Genomic DNA, 19,726 nt, shown 5'->3' on the forward strand with positions numbered 1-19,726 from the left:
AGACCACATAGATAATATTGTGGGGAAGGCGAGCCAAAGGTTGCGTTTCATTGGCAGGACACTTAGAAGATGCAGCCACTCCACTAGAGAGACAGCTTACACTACACTCGTTCGTCCTCTGTTAGAATATTGCTGCGCAGTGTGGGATCCTTACCAGGTGGGATTGACGGAGGACATTGAAAGGGTGCAAAAAAGGGCAGCTCATTTTGTATTATCACGCAATAGGGGAGAGAGTGTGGCAGATACGATACGCGAGTTGGGATGGAAGACATTAAAGCAAAGACGTTTTTCGTCGCGGCGAGATCTATTTACGAAATTTCAGTCACCAACCTTCTCTTCCGAATGCGAAAATATTTTGTTGAGCGCAACCTACATAGGAAGGAATGATCATCAAAATAAAATAAGAGAAATCAGAGCTCGAACAGAAAGGTTTAGGTGTTCGTTTTTCCCGCGCGCTGTTCGGGAGTGGAATGGTAGAGAGATAGTATGATTGTGGTTCGATGAACCCTCTGCCAAGCACTTAAATGTGAATTGCAGAGTAGTCATGCAGATGTAGATGCAGATGAGCCTGGCATACTTTCATGTGTCTTTCTACAGGCGTGTGCGTCGTGCACTTGCGTGGATATCGTACACACCACATCTTCCTTGCTGTACTTGGCGACATGTACCAAGAGTACTGCTCCTTCTTCTAGTTGCAGTCTGCATTGCTGGCCAACTAGAGCGCCTCAATCCCCTGGTCCTCCGTGATGGCAGCAACCAAGAGAGGACTTTGTTCTCCCGTGGCTTCACTTCCGTTTCGCCATGCAGATATACAGGTTTGTGAAGGCGAGTGATTCGAGCAGCAGAATACCTGCCAATACACAGCCCTTCCACGGCTGGACACCAGTCTAAATACTGTCGCTGCGCACATACATAGAGCCTGTCAACACAGCGCCATCATTGTGGAAGCGCACTCTACTGGTAGCAGACCAGGCGCCTCTCGTGGCAACTGCCTGAAACTGTGTGGGCAACAACTCTGAGTGTTGTGTTGTCCGAAACGTGTACCAACATATGAGGCGAGTGTGGATGAGTGTTTGGCATCAGGGGCTTGTGCCTGTTGTGGCAGTAGATACCTGAAGTGCGGCTACTCACGTGACCTGAATGTGATGTTCGCTACAGGTTGATATCTTGTAGGAGAGACACAGCAGTAAAATATTTAAAAATGGATCTGAATCTAGTGAGCATAGAAACGGATTGTTTTTTCTACTGTTGGGTTGGTGCATAAGTTCGTAGTTTTTAATAAACACAACAGATACATATAATGGTGGCTTTAGCTGTCAATAATATATTCTGCTTCACTGTTTACAACAGTATCATCAAGTCTCGAGCGCATTTTCATACAGAAAGGAAGTGCCTTGAAGATTGTTCGATAGAGAGCGGAATAGGTGGAAATCTGACATAAGATAAGCTGAAGAAGGTGGGCGTGGAATTACTTCCCAATTCGACTCCTGTATAGCGTTTTTGTCAGTGTAGCAGAAATTGGGCAGGCGTTATCTAGGAATAGCATCACTTATGCTGCGTCAGCAATACGTCTGAGTTGCTGACAATAAATGTCAGAAGTGATTGTTATACCTCAGGGAAGCAATTCATAGTACACTACACTGTCGCTGTTCCACCAAATGCATAACATTATCTTTTGTGGATGTCCGACAATTTTGGTTAGATTTGACCCATTTACGATAATTTTACGCCCGCGGTACGATAGCTTCCTCGTTTCAGGTTTTGAACACTACTGGGCGTTCGGTTCTTCAGTCGTGCCCGTATGGACGCCTATACAAATAAACCGCATGGAGGTGGTCAGCGTTGCTGTTGGTTAAATGTGTGTATAATCGCTGGGTAGGTTTCATCACCACCGAAGCGCGCCGGCGATGTGCCACAGCGAGGCTGCAGTATAAAACGTCATAACCTTACGGAACTGTATGCGAGGAGCAACCTTCATAATTGTACGGAACTGTATTCGAGGAGGAGGAACTGTGTGAGCTAGAGTGATTAAACGTATTTCACCTAGTGACAGTGAAATATTTCGAGCGAGATACCTACGTCAACCCCAATTCGGTACTGAAATAATTAAATGGCGACACTTGAAAACTTGCACCAGATTGGGGCTCGAACCCGGATTTACTGCTTTACGCGAGCGACCGCCGTAATACATACATAGTACAGAGTGGGGCAGAATGGACTGCCTAGTTTCAAACGATCACCGAAGCGCGCGCAGGTGCAGTAGCGGAGTGGGAGTGGTGGCGTGTTAGGTGGGGGAAACGACGCCGTTTTCAGTAGTCACCGTGTCGTGGTTTGGTGAGCATCGAGGATTTGTCGTAGAAACGTTTTTTAAAAACAATAGTAGTGTCTTAGCGACGCAGGGGGCTTTTCGTAGGCGGTTTGATTTGAATCTCGATGCCGGGGTCCCTGATACTAAAACCATTAGGAAATGGATTACTAGTGTTAGGGTGACAGAATATGCATTTCCTAGAAAACCACCTGATGGACCTGAAAGTGTGAGGACACCTGAAAACATCGTGGCAGTGTGAATGTCCATCGAACAGTCTCCACTGCACTGCATGGGAACATGCTGTTACTTTTGGAATATCGTCCGGAACAGTAAGGCGAATTTTACACTCTGACATTCGCTTACACACCTACAAGTTGATGGTTGCTCAAGAACTTACTCCAGAAGACTGGGTGAAACATACAGATGCGTGCAGTGCAATATAACCGTCTGTGCAACCCAACGCAATTCTGTGATCTAGCCACGAAGTGCATTTTCAACTATCTGGCTCAGCAAATAAAGAAAATTTTTGCTACTGAGCGACTGAAAATCTTCTTGAACTTCACCAAAGACCTCTCAAAGCTCAGAAGTGGTGCACTGTATCCTCCATAGGCATTGCTGGGCCTTATTTCCTTTTAATCTGGAGGTGCAAATGTTGCCGTGAACTCTGTCGGCTAATGTATTGTTAGGTGGTGAAGAAATTTTTACTCCTCAAAATGGTGAAGACTATGACACAGAAGTCTTTTGGTTTCAACGGGATGGTGCCACAGCTCTCACTGACCATCATTAACACCAAATTCATCACGAACAGTTTCCCAGCCCCCTGATCTTCTTATGAGGGGATGTTTCGTGGCACCCCTGCTGTCCGGATTGGAGCCCCTGTGATTTTTTTCTTTGGGGATATGTCAGAGCAGAGGTTTACAAATTTCGACCAAGGATCTTGGAAGCTCTTCAGAGGGCAATTACAGATGTCACTGGAATAACGCAACATACACTGAGAAGAGTTTTGGAAAACTTTTTTGAAAGACTCAATATGTGCATAATTCGCCAAGATCGTCACCTCGATGATATTATTTTCAAAACCTAATGAAAATAAAATGGTATTGAATGTAGCTTTCAGAAGTAAAAACCTGTTTTAATTATCCTTATTGGTTTTCGTATAATTCAGTCGTCAAATCTGGGAGTCCATTCTGCCCCCCTTCTGCCCAACCTTCTGACATATGTAAGCTTGGCTGCTTTGATATTCTCAGTGTGCAAGCACAATTGGGTCTGAACCTCTTGCAGGAATGCAGCAAACACTGCAAGCAAAATGAGATAAAGGGATAGGGAAACTGCTTGATAGTGTGTGTTAGGTTGAGAATTTGGATCAGGCAGTAAATGTACTCACATAGCCGAATCTGCTTAAGGTGACTACTAGCGTAAAGCAGCAAATCCAAGTTCGAGTCTCGGCCTGATACAAATTATCAACTTTCCCCACTGAATTATTTCCGTGCCTATTTGTGACTGATGGTGGTACCTCCATCGAAACGTGACATTTACAGTTGTTGTAACATAAACAGTGGTGCCTACTCTGTCACCAAACTGAAATGTCTAACAGAACTCACATAATCATACCATTTCACGCGAGTTTAATTTCCATTTGGGAAACATATTACATGAATGCTCTATATTGGGCATGCTAAAATGTGCAGCCGAGTTTGGTGGCAAATGTAGCGGATATACTGATACAGCAGAACAATTGAACGCAATTGCTATGTTCGAGTTCCACGTGAAAGATCTGATGAAAGGCACTGACACTGTCCCCCGAGTTAGATATTTTGAAGATTTCTCAAAATACGAACTATGAGATGCCTATCCAAACATGGGAATACCTTTAACGATATTTATGACAATGTCATTGACTGCAGTATCCTGTGAAGACAGTTTCAGCAATAGTAAGATTTCTTAATGCTGCATAGAGAAAGCTGCTGATAGCTAGTCTTATGGGGTCGAGGGGGTTGGGAGAGAGGATTGGCAACTTTGCCAATACTGTCAAGGCCGCAAGATTATCTTGGTATGGTTCTGCCTGGTGGGAAAGTGAAGTGTATGTGTCAGTTAAGGTGGATCTAGATGGAGACGTGACAGAATAGAATGAGCTATTGTGTTTGAATGTCCCCATGACTACACTAAGAGGGTTGGATTGATTTGGCGGAGGAGACCAAACTGTGAGGTCATCAGTCTCATCAGATTAGGGAAGGATGGGGAAGGAAGTCGGCCGTGCCCTTTCAAAGGAACCATCCCAGCATTTGCCTGAAGCGATTTAGGGAAATCACGGAAAACCTAAATCAGAATGGCCGTCGTCCTCCTGAACGTGAGTCCAGTGTGCTAACCACTGTGCCACCTCGCTCGACCATTACACTATGAACGAAGCTACCTGCATGAGGGTGTAGTGATGAGTATGTGATAGTGGATTGTATGGGATCAGCGGAGTTAACGTGGGTCTAGGTGGAAATGAGCTATTGTGTTTGAATGTGCCCATCAGTATACCATGACCGAAGCTGCCTGATTTGTTGATGCATCAGTGTGGACTGCCCAGCGTGACTAAAAGGAATGGTGTACCACTGGTAGCCATGTATCACAGCGTGAGAACAGTGACTGTAGAAAGATTCTAACCGACAGGGACCAGAGATGAGTACCACTCATTGTAAACGATAATCGGTTCTAAACTCGATAGAAATTGCTGTTATAAATGGGTATAGGTCCATCTAACCCAGTTTTAGACCAAGCAATACGGAGGGAACTGAGTGTAAGGGACATTTCAAGATGAGTATCTAACAAAAGGCTATTGGCCACAGCAGCATGTCTTCAGTTGGCCAAACAACACAGGAACTGGACAGCAACTGGCTGGAGGCGTGTAGAGCGGTTCAATGAGTTGCAGTATTCTTTCTTTTCAAATGAGGTGCATCAAGTCCACTGGCAGCCTACTGACGCATTTAACATTAAACTTGTGGAGGGTGTAGTTCAGGCTTCAGATGGGTCACTGGTATTTTGCTGGTATTTTCCACACCAACTGTCCCCCTTCCCTCTACAAACTCATGATGAGTATTCGTTTCCAAAATGGCAACAGCTGTGTTGTAACGACTTTGCGGATATGTTCCTGGTTTTGTGGACACTCTATTGCACGTTGATTTGGTCGCTAACTCACCTGATGTTAATCCCATAGTATTAGTCTGTCACTATTTGGACAAGCAGGTGATTCATTGTAGTCGATAACCATGCAATTTGGTAGCTTCTGGGATCTAACAGTCAATGTGTGGTTTCAGCTGAACGTGGCATACCTGAAGAAATTTGTGCGCTCTTTTTCTCACTGAAAAGAGGCCATTGTCACGCCTAGAGGCGATGTGCGATGTTACACAGTATTTACATGGTTTCTCCTCAGGTAACAAATTTATTGTCCAGTGTGCTTGAGTCAAAATCGCAAAAAAGCTTGAAAGAAATGAGAATGTCCTTGCCCAGTTTTATTTGTTAACATAGACACAAATGATTAATTTTAATGTTACTGTGTTTAGTAAATACTGAAGTAACAGAAGTCATGGGACACCTCCTAATATCATGTCGGACCTCCTTTTGCCCGGCGTATTGCAGCAACTTGGCATGGACTCAACAAGTCGTTTGAGGTCCCCTGCTGAAATATTGAGCCAAGGCTCAAATAATCTCTCTATTTTCTGTTACAGGCAGACCCTGCGAAGCTGAAACAAGCTGTAGAAAAGTGCAAGGCATCTGAAAACCTAGGTAAGTTACACTGGTCAGTGATTAAACAGGGGCGTTCAGTAAGTAATGCAATCCATTTTTTTTCTCTGCCAATTTCGATTGAAAAGATGTGAAATTTCTTGTGGAACATCATGGAAAATTTCCGCTTCTGACCCTGTAGATTCATGAAGTTGCGATAGGTGTCAGTGCTGCAAATAGCCATCAAAATGGTGCCTGTAATGGAGTTTCTTTTGGTGCTAAACTAGTCACAGATATTCGTAGGGGCTTGCAGACTGTATATGCAGACCTGTCAGTACACAAAAGCACAATGAGTCACTCAGCGTAACATCTGTTATCAGTTCAACAAGGTTGTGTGTACCTATCTGGCCTCCCAAGTGCTGGCCGGCTGCACACAGCTGTGATGCCTGCTGTGTTGTTGGAATGTAGGGGCATCCTCAGCCAAGGTGCTGGATGTATCACAACCAAACACCTTGCTGCTCAGCTGTACCTCTCTGTTGGTAGTGCTGAAACACTTGTTCACCAATTGGGGTACTCAAAGGTGTGTTCCCTATTGGTTCCTCACTGCCTTACAAAAGACCATATAGAGCAGCTAAGAACTGTCTATGTGGAATTGCCCAGTGAAGGGTGCACTCTGCGCGAAACAGTACATGGATGATGATGGGAAGGCTATTGAAGTAGCAGGATATTGGTTCCGAGGTCAGCCAGTAGAGTGGTACTCATGCGGCCATACAGGTCCTCACAGTAAGGTGGCATTGTCCCATCGCATTCAACAGAGGTTGTATTGAAAAATAGGGTTTTGTAGCCAAAAGAGTAGGAGATAATATGGTGCACTGGAATCCTGAATAAAATCAAGCTGCTTTCAGAAAAAATGTATAGTGCTACTTGTTGAAAGCCCCTTATATGATGCCAACTGAGAAATCTTCCATTTGTTCCATCAGTTCCAAGTGTGTGTGTGTGTGTGTGTGTGTGTGTGTGTGTGTGTGTGTGTGTGTGTGTGTGTGAGAGAGAGAGAGAGAGAGAGAGAGAGAGAGAGAGAGAGAGAGAGAGAGAGAGAGAGAGGTAGGTGGATGGGTCACGCAAAAGACAGATTTAGGAAATGCAATGCAGAAAGACTGCATGCTGGTGCAACATTGAGTGCATTCTTATGTTGCCCTGCCTTTCTGTAGCCAAAAAACTAGCTCAAAAAACACATGTGTGCGAGAATTGACAATATCTTGGCTAATATAGGTCACTATTCATACGTAGCTAACAATCAGTGATCAGGTACATGTTATGTGTTTAGTCATTATGTGTACATTTTTGTTGCCTCAGTGCTGTGAGATAGTACCATTAGTATCTATGACATATCATGTATATGTGACCACATTCAGTTGCTTGCAGCAGATATTTGCAGATATCACAGAGTAGGCACTGATATCAGTTACAACAATTCAATATTTGTGAGTATCCACCTGGACCAAATTAAGATAGAACAATGACACAAACCTAATTGATGAACTTGATGATGATAATGTATTTGTTAGGACAAATAAAAAAAAAAGCACTCCGTCTTCAGGCCATGAGTGGCCTACTGGGACCATCCGACCGCCGTGTCATCCTCAGAAGAGGATGCGGATAGGAGGGGCGTGGAGTCAGCACACCGCTCTCCCGGCCGTTATGATAGTATTCTATTCTCAATTGGCATCACGAGGCTGAGTGCACCCCGAAAAAGGGCAGCAGTACATGGCAGCTGGATGGTCATCCATCCAAGTGCTGGCCACGCCCAACAGCGATTAACATCGGGGATCTCGTGGGAACTGGTGCATCCACTGCGGCAAGGTGTTAGGACAAATAGCTGTACTTAAATCTCTTGTGAGATGAGTGGGGTTAAAAGAAAACCGAACTGTTTCACTGAAGAATGCTGTGAATGTTGTGATTAAGCAAGGCAAGTGTACTACAAAACTATAGGCTAAGAGCATGTAGTAGTACAGCAAATAAAATTACAAAATGTAATGAAAATAATAGTACCATCAAATAGAGAATTTTCGAAAAAAATATAATACAAAATAAAAATATCGTACTCCATATTGCCGACTTCGTTATCGATATATCGGTGGAATAGACATCACCGATATATCTCGGTATTGTTTGGAAAATCTATCGATAAATCGGTATGTCGATACTTTGTCAATAGCTCTAGGGGGGACCTAACTCGCCATGCCAACGGTACAGCCCTGCTTCCGTGACTTGCACATCATGGTGGATACGGGGCCACTTTAAGGCGGAAGCGGCACAATTAATTAAGAATATAATTTTTGTGTCATTTGTATGCTGCCGATCAAACATCTCAGTTTGTGGCTCCACTACTATGGAAAAAATTAAATGAAAACAACTGCAAAGCATATTCCATAGTGAGCAATTGCATGTTGGAGTGCAAAATTAGAAGATTCCTGTAATTCTTCCAAACTATTGTAGATTTAGAACTTCAGAAAATCTAGGCAAGGACAGAAACTGAACTTCGAATTTTAAAATATTTATGTGCTCATTTGCAGAATTGCACTGAAACTTGTTAGGCACATCCTTCTGATGTGACTACACATTTTAAAATTGATATGGGCAAGAATACATCTTCTGTGCCAACAACAAAATATTTTCACAGTTGTTGAACATCTACTTAGTAAGAAATGACTTAACACTCTTCAAGTTAAGCTCAGCACTCTCATATTATGTAGTTCAGACTGAATTATGAGACTCCAATTCAGGCTTATACAAAAGACGTATGATTAGCTGGCTCCTTCCACAACCTCTTTTTTCCTCATGTAGCCCATGTCTTTTGGAATAGCATAATTTGTGACCTGCAAGAATATTTGTGAAGCCATTAACATATTTTGTTACTTTGACAACAGTTTCTAAAATGTTAAATAGCAAATAAAATTATGAATCATAGCACACTTTTTGAAGGTTGAATCACTATCTTTATGAACCTAGAACCAAATTGTCTTTGAATATTTCACAATTCTTCTAAACAAAAAAATCCGAGTAAATCAGTTATATCCTAATAACATTAAACAACAAAGCGCCCATACTTAATTTGGCAAAGACTGAGTTTGAAATGATATAATTATATTTTTATTTTTAATTAGCCTGAATGCAAAAAATATCTGCATGCTTCAGCAAGACTGACTTAAGTAAGGAGTGTTACAAGGCAGTTGATTTCTCCAGTTTGCTATATTCACAGTTGTTTGTAGAATTGAAACTTTCGGTGCACAATGGTAACTTGAATCAAATAAAGATAAAACATGAACTATAGACTATTGAGAAATTGTTCATTAACTAATATAATAATTATTGCTGTGTGTTACAGATAGTTTGGATGGAATCAAGGCTAACAGACAACCCTTCACCAGTGAAGAGAAGGTAAACAGATTTCATTCACATTTACTGTATTGAATGTGTTTTGAAGGTCATTAAAAAAATGCATGATGTAAAGGGTTCTCCAAACGATTTGTGTTACAATGTATATAATGATGAAAGGTTATGTTTAGCTGTACCAGTTACCCTTTATTACACTTGGAAATCATCATCATGTTTACAGTTCTCATTCTGTCATATTCAATAACTGACCTTATGCTATCATATGAAGGCACCATACTTGCTTCATTTTCAACTACATTTTAACATTCAAGGTAAGTACGCTAAGGTGACAAATGTCATGGGATAGCAGCATGCACATTTTGAGATGGCAGTAGTATCATGTATATAAGATATAAAAGGGCAGTGCACTGGCTGAGCTGTTATTTCTACTCAGTTGATTAATGTGAAACAGTTTCTGATGTGATTATGGCCACACAGTGAGAATTAACAGATTTTGAACATGGAATAGTAGCTGGAGTAACACACAACACATTTCATCTCAGTAATTTTTAGGAAATTCAGTATTCCGAGATTGACAGTGTCAAGAGTGTGCCGAGGATACCAAATTTCAGGCATTATCTTTCACCACAGAAAAAACAGCAGCCAACGTCTTCATCTATTTGTAGGGCACGGGTGATAAAACAATGGGCTTACAGTTAATAGTTGCCCTTTTGTCACATATGTGTTCTGAACATTTATAGTTTCATTCCATTTGTGCTAGAGCAACAAATAACAAAACAAATCAGTAATCCATTCATACTAAACTGAACATTGTGAAACATTTAAAGAGGACCACATGGTATTAACTGGCCACTATATCACTCTCTGTCAGCAGCAGTTATTTGGTAGGAGGAGGCATGGGATCAGCACACCATACCCCCACCCATAGTCATCTTTCCAAACCTTGGGGCCATTAATTTTCATTTTGTACACTTACTTCAATAGAGATATGTAACTGATGGTTGCGAAATGAACTTTAGAAAACTGTTGTAACTAATGTACATCATTTTCTCTTTCAGTGCTTTATTGGCTGTATGACACTGGATATGAAATTTGTAAGTACAGACATTGTTGCTGACCTTAAATGTGAATTGTGGAGAAATATATTTTATCATCTTCAAACTTTTAGTATTTCATTTAAGTCCATAAAAATTGTTACATTTGGTGATTTACAGAATTCCCAGAAATGAACATTTCTCCTGGGACACTGTATAGAATGCAATGTAACTTTTCTTAATTTTTTTGCACTGGACTGGAAGACCTCTCATTATGACAAATATTATTCAATATTGTGATTTATGAAGCTACTAAATTATGAAAATAGTTTATTCTTTTTTTCCATTTTTTCATGTGTAGTATTGGTTTCAGTCTGCATATATCAACAGATTATCTGGTATTTAGAAGAAATTAAGATGAGCATGAGTGACATATTTAATAATTACATTATACATATTTTTCTAGATAATAATCAGTTGGGGAAATCCTAGTAACATACCGCTTACACTGAAACTCTAGAAAAAAGTTGTCAGAAATCTGTTCTTCACATCAGAATTTAATCATATCATCAATTATTTAAAAACCTGGAACTTTTCACATCCCTCCCTATTCACTTGTGAGATACTAATATTTTTATATGGTAAATGAGAATTATTGGTCATGGAAAAGAATATTTCGACATTCCCACAACACAAGGAATAAAGATGACTTTATGCTTCCAGTCTGTTGATTAAAATTACTTGCACAGACTGCCCTACATGTGGAAATAGGAAGTATCAGCATTCTAAAAGATAAAAACATTCTCAACATGATGCTAGGTCTATTGTGTGAGAATGTACATGATACTCTGATACAGGAATATTACTACTCAGTGAGAGAGTTCATGAAGAATGGTCTATATAGTTTAAGCAGATCACCACTAGTCATCAATCTTATGTTAAAGAAATGAATATTTTCAGGAAAAATATAATTTTTGGTGTGTTTGGTGTACCATGATCAGATGATAATAAGTTTGTGTTACAAGACATGATGTCATTACCCTGAATTTGAAATGCCTAGTGTGACTGCTGAAGATGCATCATGTGCATTCCACAGCGTCCTGTTAGACCACATAAGACTAAATTGACAAGTTTTCTCCCTTCTGCATAAATGGTAACAAATTTCCTCACCATTGCTATCTGGCATCATATGTCTTCCTTGACTCACACCCATTCTCTGCCACAACAGCTCTCTGCAGATGGACAGTATGATGCTGCTAACACCAAACAAATGATAAACAACTGTGAACACCTTAAGGACAAGCCTGATGAAAAGAGTGCTGCTTTGGCAGTGGCAGATGAATGTGGCAAAACAGGTAAGGTTTCAAACACATCATTTCTTGTAACATAAAATTGTAATTCTATTACTCAGAGGTGATTTTTCATTAGTCACAGCCATGACTTTAACAAAGTTCCAGTTTGTACAATTTTATTTTATACTTGGTTGTTGTTGTTGTTGCTGCTGCTGCTGCTGCTGCTGCCGCCACTGCTGCCACTGCTGCTGTTCTCTGACCAAAAGCTAATTTGTTGCAGCTCTCCATACCCATCCACATTGTGCAAGCCTCATCATGTTTCCGTATCTACTGCAACCTATATCATCCCACTCAACCTGACTTGGTCTCCCTCAGCAATTTTAACCCCCATTCCTCCCCCCCCCACCCTCCCCCCCCCCCCCAAACCCCACCACCACCACCACCACCACCACCACCACCACCAACACATGCATACAGAAAGCAACAACCAGCAAGTCATTCAAAGATATGATGAGGCAAGAACATTCAAGACAAAAATGAAATAATGGTGGTGTGATTGGTCTGGATACATACTACACCACAACCAAGTCTTTATAAACATTCTAGAAGGAGCATTAACTGTGAAGAAAGGCCAAGCAAGAGGCTGACTGGGATTTTTTTTTAAAAAAAAAACCATAAGTAATATGGAGTCCAAAAATAAAATAAAAGTAAAGGCATTAACTTGTATCAGACCCATGTGGGGAGTTGCCAAACAAATCAAAAGACCAATGAAAATTGCTTGCCGCATCCTGTGTCATACAATTTGACACATTTTATTCCTCAGTACTTTTCTCATTGTGTGATTTTGTACATGAGACGTGTTTAGTTCAAAGACATTTTAAGTAACACCTCACCTCTCATTGTTCCAGTTACTGGCTGCAATGGCTACTGTGAGTGTGGTCCCATGACTGTTGGCTGCTTGATAAAGGGTATGATGGCTAAAGGCTATGAGGTAAGGACTGATTTGACTGTTTTCTTAGTATGCACAACACCTGTGAGAAATGGACTATTTATAAAAATAAAAATCTGAATACATACACACATACAAGTTCCATTTCACAGTAAAGTAAACTCTACCCATTTATAAATTTTAAGAGCGTGATATATTCACCTAGCCTGTGTTGCAACCCATACCATATGTCTTAGAGGCTGGCTTCCTAATAATGCTTGTTATGGTTGCATCAAAATTTTGACAGTAAACAGGAAAGTGTCTTTTGTTGACAATCAGTTGCCAGTGTCCATGTTACCAAGTCAGATCAGACAGCTGAAAATTAGTAATCAGAAAGGCAATATAATTCTGGCTTTCTTTACTGTTGATGAATTTGTAAATTTGTTATTATTAATTTAGCTATAAATAAATAACTTCTTTCTCCATTCTTCCTAAGAGAATGTGTATAGCAATTATGAAGAACACAAGGTAATTCAAAAGGTTACATAGAAACTGGAGGAGCTGATGGAGTAGTTGAATGAAAGACAACAACTCTGTAATAGGATTTCATGATCTCGGAAGTAATCCTGAGCCTGTAAAGGTTTTTCAATGTAGGAAAAACAAGGGGAATCAATGCACACACACCTTATTTCAGTAAAGATAATGTACTGTTTGCTCAACATTGCTGTACACTACAGAGGGCAATGAAAATGTCAACCACCACACTGAAACAAGCATAATATCTTCGTAGAAAATTCTGGCACGCTTTATCAAGTATGCTACACCTTGGCTATACCTCATTATATGCTGCAAACATTCTGGTAGCAAGAAGTGTTTCTTCACCATGAATGGTTTACTGTAAATAAGGCTTTTGAAATGCCAACCCTCCCCCCCCCCCCCCCCCAGTAAAAAGAAAATAGAGAAACATCATATTAGGAGAGCAAGTTTGCCATGCCGTTGAATCTCCACTTCTGCAAAGGGTATGTGCCATTGAATTTATCACATACTTGCACAGAAAAGAGTGCAGATGTTCCTTCTACTTGCATCCACACCTGATGACACGCATTAAGTAGTACAGCCTGTAATAGCTGTGGAGGAACTTGTTCAGTGGAGACCCTATACCTCACTCCATTCAAACATGGTGGTCTGGTCCGATCACACAATTACAGGTAATGTCAGCCCAAGCTTGAAAAAGATGGGTCAGTAAAGACAATTAAAGAAACCATCTCTAGTGAACTGTACGTGAACAGCATGTTGCATAGAAAATTGGCCTCTTTCTCATAATGTATTCACAAAACTGACCTCACTCATAAATCCTCCACACATAAAGCACTGGACTCACTATTCATGATAGGGGTGTAACTTGTTGTCACATAGCAAATGGTACACATTATTTTGAGATGTATCCATGAGATGAGTGGTGGTACATATATTTGCTGATGGCTTTTCTTCCACATGTGCAAGTGCCTCCTCTTCCACACTGACTCTCTGAGCACCCTGTTGGTGGCCCACAAAATGCACTGGATCTAAGGGACCCGTCTCCCAATATGGTAAAATGATTGAAATATGCAAGGCTGCGGTTGATGCCTGTTTCTGTACTGACTGCAGTACAGGTGCCAAGCTTCATGTGTATTACCAGTTTCTCATCATACATGAAATGGAGGCCTTGCATTTCTGCAAACACTTCCATTTTGCAAAGCACTATATGCATCACAAACACTGCAATTACTTTCAGGAATGCTGAAGTCTATGCTACTAATCCATGATAGTACTGTAATGCAAAACACCCACTTCGGGCAAATGGAAACCAGATGTCCGTACACAGTAATTGTTACAGAAGACCTTAACATTATGACAAAAGGCAGAATGTGCTTGAATGACAAGCAGTTGTACATACACAGAAACAATGTATTATCTTGAACTTAAGGCGTATGTGCAGTGAGTGTCCTTGCTGTTCCTGACTTTCAAAAGCTTCCTGTGGCTCAGGAGATATGATCCAATCATGTGATCACTGATAACTTAATCTATGTTCAAACAAAATGTGTCGTTCCCTCTATCAGTGTTTATGCAATTATGTGCTTGCTTATGTGACCTGTATTGAAACAGATACAACATATTATGTATATGTAACAGGAGACAATACTTTATGCAGCTTAAAAACTCTCTACAGACTAATAAATCGATATGGTAGAAACAGCAGGAGTTAAATCGTAATTGCATATCACAGCCAGGAAAGCAACAACATTACACAAAGCAGTGTTCTCTGTAAATATATGAGGTCTGTTCAAAAAACTCTGGAACTCTGTCCACAAAATTTTTCCGCGCATACCTTTTAATTATTATACGTGGCCTCCTTTGAAATACTCTCCTCCACAATTGATACACCAGTCGCAATACCTTTTCCACTTCTGGAAGCAGTCTTGGTACACCTCTTGCTAGATCGCACATAGCATCGTCTATGAATTTTCTTTTATCTTGTCTATTGTTGCAAATCATCTTTTCAATGGGGCTTTCAACTTTGGAAATAAAAAAAAATCTGCAGGACCAGGTTATCGGTTAAGATTCTCTAGTGGAACATCTCATTTTCATTTGCGCTAACCAAAAGCTCTTCACTGATTGCGAGGTGAAGGTCATTCTGATTTTGACTCATGAGCCCTGGGGCAAACTTGGTGGTAAGAGGGTGCATTCCAAGATGGTGATCAGGATTTCATTACACGATCCAACTGAGATGTTTCATTCTTCTGCAATCTCTCAGACAATCAGTCTTCAGTTGGAATGCACAATTTCATTGACATACCTGACAGAAACATCATTGGTAGTCATCATAGGATGTCCTGATTGAGGATCATCTTTAACTTCCATCTAGCCATTTTTAAAACTTGTGAACCATTCATAGCAATAATTATGGCTTAAGCACTCATCACCATTGGCTTCCTGCATCATTTGGTGTGTCTGTGTAAAGGTTTACTTGAGTTTCACACAAAATTTAATGTAGATGCATTGCTCCTCTAACCCTGCCATCTCAAAATTTGCAAGCTGTGCAACACAATGTTCTACTCAATACAGCACTGAAAAATAACAGACATACGCCAATAAAACTTCTAGCAACTGCACATTAAACACAGGCATTGCAGGGATGCCAACTGCATTTTGCTTCAACTCACCATTAGCGTAAAATTATGAATGTTCCATCATTGTTTGAACAGATTTCGTATAAAGACACTGCAGCAGTCACAGAAGAGATGATATCTAAAGAAATAATACAAAATGAAATTGCTGAATTATGTGCCCTTTTGCACACAACCCAATTACTACAATCATTTCTAAATCTTATAAAATACATTTCTAATTATTTCATTCTACATGCTTTATAGAGCCCTGTTGCTGAAATGAGGAATTTTGATGAAAAATCCAGTGCAAATTTCAGCTGTGAAAGTGGCAAGAATGTCAAAACTCTTTGGTCTTTTTGCCAATTCTGCCTGATGATCAAAGTTTATCTAGCATTGTATTACTGTCTTCTACACAAGCATTGTACATGCCAGTCTGTGGGAAGATACTGTGCCAAGCACAGAAAACTTAACCTTTATTTTCCATGAATCATGATGTATTCCTTTTTGTAGATGTAGTTGAATGATGACAATGCAGGCAACCATCTAGTGTAGGTGCTAGGAGGAGCCAAATCTATGAAGAAAGGTTTTGAAATTGTAGGCTTTCAAGGTTTAAAGGAGAGTTGATGTCATACACCACATAGCAATTAAAAATGCTATGAACAAAGTAATATGAAGAAAAAAAGAGGATATGTTATGTATGGCAGGGCTGATCCCTGGACAATCATTCAAGATATATCAACTGCAGATCAGAACTTGCAGGTCTGAGCTTGTGTTATTTTGTCCTTTTTGAAGGTAACAAAATGCCCTATGTACCACACAAAATGGATCAGAAAAATATGTACCAGCTGGCTCTGAAAACTATATGAACTTTTTGAGATGAGTATGACAAGCTTCTATTGATGATAATGCTTTTCTGGGAAATATCTGGCACACAGTCCAAGTTTTTTATGGTTTTATTGCAACACATGCAGTATTCATATCTGGTCAACACAAAACTCTCATGACCTGGAAAACAAGAAAGAATCAAGGATAATACACAAAAAAAAAAAAAAAAAAAAAAAAAAAAAAAATTGTCAGGTCTTTTCTGATAACAAATCTTTATAATTTTCTCTAATATAGAGCTGCTTCATGAAGCTGATAAAGGTGACAAACTAGACTTGCTCGAAGAATTAGAGATTTTCAAGCATCTGTCTCTAAAAGATGGTTTTGTTCTTAATGAACAGGTGCAGCTTCGAAACAAAAATTTTTTAGACAGTTTCAAACCCCTCATTGCCTTAATGTAATATAGTCTGGCTGACTAGGAGTTATTTTCTTGCTTGATGATGTCGGTGAAATGCGCTTTTCCTATCTTGTTGGGATCTACATATTGTGATGTTTGTTAATTATGAATTTCAATGTGTATGTGTGGTTAAATGACTACTATGTTTTATTCATACAGACAGATGGTTTCGTTTTATTAGAACATTTTGGTTGTTTCGCTAGTATGTATTTCACTGCCTACATTACGTGAGACTCTCGCGCATTACAGTAGTGCCCTCTCTCGTTAGATGTTCCAAGCGCAAGCTTTATCCGTTTGACACTAGGACACAGATAAATTTGGTTCTATATTTATAGTTTACATAAATGTCTTTAATTGGCGTGATACGCTTTATTTATTAAGACAAAGTTTGAATTAACACAACCTTTAATAATTTTGATGCGCTTATGTATGTATTTATGGATTGTAATATGCGCGAGTCTGGCACATGCAAGTGCCCTCTCTCGGCGAAACAATCTACCTTAGTGCCTTCACACTCGTGTCTCAACAGTTCATAGGCGAAGTAACATTGTTAAACTGTTCGCTTTGATCCTGTACCCATTACACATGTCGTACAAATGGAGATGATATTTTAATTACTGACGACGCCTTTTGGCATAATTGTTTCATTATTCTCCAGTGCATGATGTAATTTTAGTAAGTACTAAAGATTGCGTGCCTGTATTACTTTAGCAATTTCACCGTTATTTAAGCTTCTGTTTCTCACTTTCGTTGATATGGCTTTTCTAATGTATGTGTCTTTCTATTCAGGAAATGTACTTCTGATGAAGGTATATTTATATGTACCGAAACCTTGGTCAAGAATTTAATAAAAAAAAAAAAATTCTATCCTGCAACTGTTTTTGGCTGCCATCCTTTATTGTGAAGAATTTTAACAGTTGCTGCTGCAGCCATGTTTAAAATCTTGAAATATTTTTAAGCTTAATGTATAATATTCACTATACTTTTTGCTACAATAGAAGGGAATAGCGGTGATACAGGTATTCATAGAAGATAATAGCAAATAAGTCTAATGAAATTTGAGTTCAATAATGAACAAAAGTGATCAGATATGTTGATCTTTTAGTCATATAAAGAGAGAAAGAAAGGAAACAAAAGTCTTTAAATTTAACATTAGTGCTACGCACATTTTAATTTTGTTGTTGTTTTTCCAGGAATCATTTGCCAGAATTGACAAAGTATTACAAAAACTTGATGGATAGTGTCCTTTATTATGCAGTGAGTACATGGACAGAGAAAAATTTTGTGTCCCGAAATATGGAGAAAGAATCTTCAAAGAAAATGTGACTGGATGAAGATTAAAAGACAGCAAATTTTTGTCTAAATATTTTGATAAGTGCTGATGTAATATTACACGAGACCAAAAATGTAATTCTCTATCAAATACGTCTATTTTATATAAGCAATTCATGCTTACATGTATCTACATTGTAAAAAAGTAATAAATGAACAATAGAGTCACTTGCTTTGAGGAATTCAGTTTTTAGAGCTCATCTATAATTAATTTTTAAATATTAACACACAAATATCTAGTAATATGGTTTCCTACACATTTGTTGAACGTACAAATATCTAAGAAATAACTGCCATTAAATACTTATAATGATGACTTGGAAACACACGTTTGTCTGATGACTCAACTTGCAATGAAACTAGAAAAATATCCAGCTGAAATATTCAGCACATGTATAAATAATGGGGGACACAATCAAAATGCACATGTTTGCCTTCAACGTAATCTCCATTGGCAGCAATAAACTTTGAGAAACATTCATAAAACTATTGCAAATCTCCTAAAGAGTTCTTTAGGAATCAGTTGCAGTACTTGGTTCACACATCTTTGAATATCCAACAAAATATACATCATACTGTTGTCCAATGCAATTTCAATGGTTGTCAATCATTCTCCTCACCATTTGTGTGTGCCAGGCCCAATCCACTGCACTGATAATTTGCAGAAGCGTTGAATCTCACTTTAAAGCCAAAAATTTTAATGATATCTCTACAGCAGTTTCCAAATACTGTAAAATGGGATTAACACCAAACGTACTAATGCAACCATTTTATAATAGTTACCTACTAGTTACAATGTGCTTAACACAGAGTACTTTTTGTGTGAGATTTGCCTATATTATTTTATTGTCAGGAAGACACGTGAATATTTTTGTATGCGTACTACAGCAATTTTTGAGATTGGATGTAAGCATGACAAAAATCATTGCATATTGAAGGTAAAAGAACCAAATTATTTCTCATGTCTTTCTCGATGAGGGTCTTTTACAGTATTTTGTAAGAGTAATATGAAGAATGTATGACAGGACAAATATTAAAATTTTAAATGGACTGAAGCAAGTTTAAATAACCCAAGAACTTCTACATTGACATCAACATGCACACTCTGCCTATTACTGTGAATCGTATGACAAATGGTATTTTCTATTGTATCACATATTAACACTCCTCCCTGTTCCACTCATTTATCAAATGTTAGAAAAAAGACTTTAAATGCTTCTGTGCACATTTACACATAGAAAGTTTTAGCAAGTTTTTAGATTCCTCACTAACACTGGTTTTCAAAACTTTGTAGGTAGGCTTT

At 39.2% G+C, this 19,726-nt stretch overlaps 1 protein-coding gene across 1 annotated transcript in view; it reads left to right on the top strand.

Annotated features, from left to right (window-relative positions):
- The window catches only part of LOC124551031, a 31,809-nt gene extending 13,204 nt beyond the window's left edge, over window positions 1-18,605 (top strand). Inside the window, exons 2-7 of the mRNA XM_047125883.1 lie at window positions 6,019-6,076; window positions 9,399-9,451; window positions 10,468-10,503; window positions 11,672-11,798; window positions 12,644-12,726; window positions 18,285-18,605. Coding sequence (XP_046981839.1) covers window positions 6,019-6,076; window positions 9,399-9,451; window positions 10,468-10,503; window positions 11,672-11,798; window positions 12,644-12,726; window positions 18,285-18,332 — 405 coding nt within the window. The 3' untranslated portion in view covers window positions 18,333-18,605. The remainder of the gene's footprint in view (window positions 1-6,018; window positions 6,077-9,398; window positions 9,452-10,467; window positions 10,504-11,671; window positions 11,799-12,643; window positions 12,727-18,284) is intronic.
- Window positions 18,606-19,726: the final 1,121 nt, after the last annotated feature.

This window comes from Schistocerca americana, chromosome 9 (assembly GCF_021461395.2).
Source record: "Schistocerca americana isolate TAMUIC-IGC-003095 chromosome 9, iqSchAmer2.1, whole genome shotgun sequence".
Classification (NCBI taxonomy): domain Eukaryota; kingdom Metazoa; phylum Arthropoda; class Insecta; order Orthoptera; family Acrididae; genus Schistocerca; species Schistocerca americana.